At 46.0% G+C, this 3223-nt stretch overlaps 1 protein-coding gene across 1 annotated transcript in view; it reads right to left on the bottom strand.

Moving 5' to 3' along the window:
• The window catches only part of FAM45A (family with sequence similarity 45, member A), an 8058-nt gene extending 7404 nt beyond the window's left edge, over positions 1-654 (bottom strand). Inside the window, exon 1 of the mRNA XM_009881649.1 lies at positions 645-654. Coding sequence (XP_009879951.1) covers positions 645-654 — 10 coding nt within the window. The remainder of the gene's footprint in view (positions 1-644) is intronic.
• Positions 655-3223: the final 2569 nt, after the last annotated feature.

Raw genomic sequence — 3223 nt, 5'->3', positions numbered from 1 at the left:
CCTGGCCTTGAACACCTCCAGGGATGGGGCAGCCACAGCTTCTCTGGGCAACCTGCGCCAGGGGCTCAGCACCCACGCAGTAAAGAATTTCTTCCTAATATCTAATCTAAATCTACCCTCTTTCAGTTTGAAAACATTACCCCTCATCCTTTTGCTCTGCTCCCTGATAAATAGTCCCTCCCCATCTTTCCTGTAGCCCCTTCAGATACTGGAAGGGGCTATAAGGTCTCCCCGGAGCCTTCTCTTCTCCAGGCTGAACACCCCCAACTCTCTCAGCCCCTCCTCATAGGAGAGGTGCTCCAGCCCTCGGATCATCTCTGTGGTCCTCCTCTGAACCCGCTCCAACAGGTCCATGCCCTTCTTATTTTGGGGGCTCCAGAGCTGAATGCAATATTCCAGGTGGGGTCTCAGAAGAGTGGAGCAGAGGGGCAGAATCCCCCCCCTCACCCTGCTGGACACACTGCTTTTGGTGCAGCTCAGGATGCGGTTGGCCTTCTGGGCTGCGAGCACGCATTACCAGCTCATGTTGAGTTTCTCATCAACCAACACTCCCAGGTCCTTCTCCTCAGGGCTGCTCTCAATCCATTCTCTGCCCAGCCTGGATTTGTGCTTGGGGTTTCCCCAACCCATGTGCAGGATCTTACGCTTGGTCATGTTGAACTTCGCCAGGTTCACACGGGCTTACTTCTCAAGCCTGTCAAGGTCCCTCTGGATGGCATTATCTCGCTTTGTGAGTCACAGGGCATGATTTACACAAAATGTTACAGAAAAGGAGATGGCCCTGCTGGCAAAAGCCTCCCATGTCACAGCCAGAGGCTGCACCCCTGCCCCAAAATACAGCCCCGCCGGTGATCCTACAGAGTGTGCATAAAGGCTGGTTTGTGCCTGAAAGGGGGTCTGAGTAGGGCAGGAAATATTCATAAAGCATAGAATGTTTTGGTTTGGAAGGGACCTTTAAAGGCCATCCAGTCCAACCCTCCTGCAATGAGCAGAAACATCTTCAACTCCATCAGGTTGCTCAGAGCCCCGTCCAACCCGACCTGGAATGTTTCCAGGGATGGGGCATCAACCACCTCTCTGAGCAACTCGGGCCAGTGTTTCACCACCCTCAGCATAAAAAATGTCTTCCTTATATCTAGTGTAAATCTACACTCTTTTAGTTTAAAGCAATTACCCCTTGTCCTATCGCTACAGGCCCTGCTAAGAAGTCTGTCCCCATCTTTCTTATAAGCCCCCTTTAAGTACTGAAAGGCTGCAATAAGGTCTCCCCAGAGACATAACAACTATTCTTGAATAACTCCATGCATTGACATGTTTATTTAAGAATGAAAAGATCTCATTTTCAAGTTTGGATGAACAATGGTACCTGAATACCACATATGGAAGCCATAGCGCAAACTCCACTAATGGCACAGAGCCACTGATTAGGAAGAAGAAACTTCCAAAATACTCGGGATAACTACTGGAGCACCAGAAGCTGCTAAAGAAAACATGCAGTTCTGGGAGAGAAGCCAGGTCCGTCAAGGATCCCACCTGGCTAGGAAACACAATAAAGAGTGGCCTAGCATATGATTTTCATAAAGGCATGAAGTTAAAGCAGACACATTTAAGATACTTAGCCACCGTGTAGAAAGAGATGTGAGGAGTCAAACCATAAAAGCTGCTCTTGATACAAAATTATCTGATTCAAGCCTGAGGGGCTTGCGGGAACTTTAGAGAGATTCAAAGAAGTGGAGTGTGATCCTAAATAGCAAATACTGCTATAAACCAGCAATAAACAGATGCTCCAGGGAAGGCTGCAAGGCCGCAGGGTAGGCGCTGGATCGGCGACACAGTACTGACAGCACTGTGGGTGCTGGGCAGCGTCTCCAGTACTCATCTGACAGACTTTTAAATTAATTTTATGAAGACAAGAAAAGGACTTGTTCAGCACTATAAATAGCTTAATGAAGACTCTACTGAATGTATAACTGTGGTTTGAAACAGGAACATCTAGGCTGCCAGAGACATTTCACAATGCAGGCTGTACTAAAATACCATCATATAAATCAATAGTGTGGCCTGATGGAGAACACCGTGTACAATACTGGTCACCGGATCTCAAAGAGGTACCAAGGACACAAAGACATGGAGAAGCTCCCAAGTGAAGACAGCCTGAAAAAAAACAAACAAAGTTGCTTTTTCTTTTTTTTCCTTTTTTTGCTCTAGAATGGAGGCTCATGCACGAGTGAAAAGGGATCGGTGTTACATGGATACGATGATGGTGCTAAAGCTTCCATACCGTGCCTGTGTCTTTTTTGATCTTAAAAATTATTTTTCTGTTTATCAATAAACTGGGATTACAAACCAACTTTAAAAGTAATTTTTTTTAATGTGTTGTATAATAGTTATGAAACTTCCTGATGGCCATACAAGATGGTTAATGTGAACAGTACGCAAAAAGAAATCAAGCAACAAGTATGCAGAAAGAAATGTACCAAAACAGAAATTCAAAAGACAAGAACAGGCTGTCTTTAGTCACCATAAACAGACTTCCCCTCCATCTACCTATGTATTTTTTGAAAAAATCATACTTAGATATACTGTATACACAATGTCATCAACGATCTAGCTGCAGAGGTGCGCGTTTCCGCTGCCAGACTGAAAAGCACACCGTGTTCCGTGCCTTACGCAGAGACACACTTTTCTGCTGTTTATGCATCCAAAATATCCCACTGGTCACACATCCACTGGCTGCTGTTCCAGGACCTGTGTACAATTCACACACCTTTACACAGCTTCCATTGTCTCTCCACACGCCAATGGATATTGTCACATCAGTACTTTTGAAAAATGCACCCCGGCATTAGCAGTTATCGCAAGTACACTCACAGAAATATCGCTACTACTATTGCACTTAAGACTTACGAGGAACAGCTGAGTTCTTCTGAGATTCCCAAATTTTTAAGAATGAAACCTGCAGCTGATGCTGACTACGTGCACACAGAAGGGCCTTTCTGCAAGTTAACTGCTCCAAAGTACAATTTCTGAACCGGCTGGACAAGTTGTGAAGAGCAAAGGCTCAGCATACACGATGACTTCTTCTCCAAAAATGCTCTCCTGCATTGAATTATGTAGTTAACCCAAAAGCTTAAGGCTAAGTTAGCCAAACGGCTTCGTGGAGCTCCGCAAGCCGGCTCCCCGCTTCGGAGGGCTGCCGCCAACACCGAGGGGCTGATCCAGC

The sequence above is a fragment of the Charadrius vociferus genome, unplaced genomic scaffold, assembly GCF_000708025.1.
Source record: "Charadrius vociferus isolate BGI_N301 unplaced genomic scaffold, ASM70802v2 scaffold282, whole genome shotgun sequence".
In the NCBI taxonomy this organism is placed as follows: Eukaryota; Metazoa; Chordata; class Aves; order Charadriiformes; family Charadriidae; genus Charadrius; species Charadrius vociferus.
The sequence above is the reverse complement of the archived record's forward strand: the minus strand, read 5'-3'. Positions and strand labels throughout refer to the sequence as shown.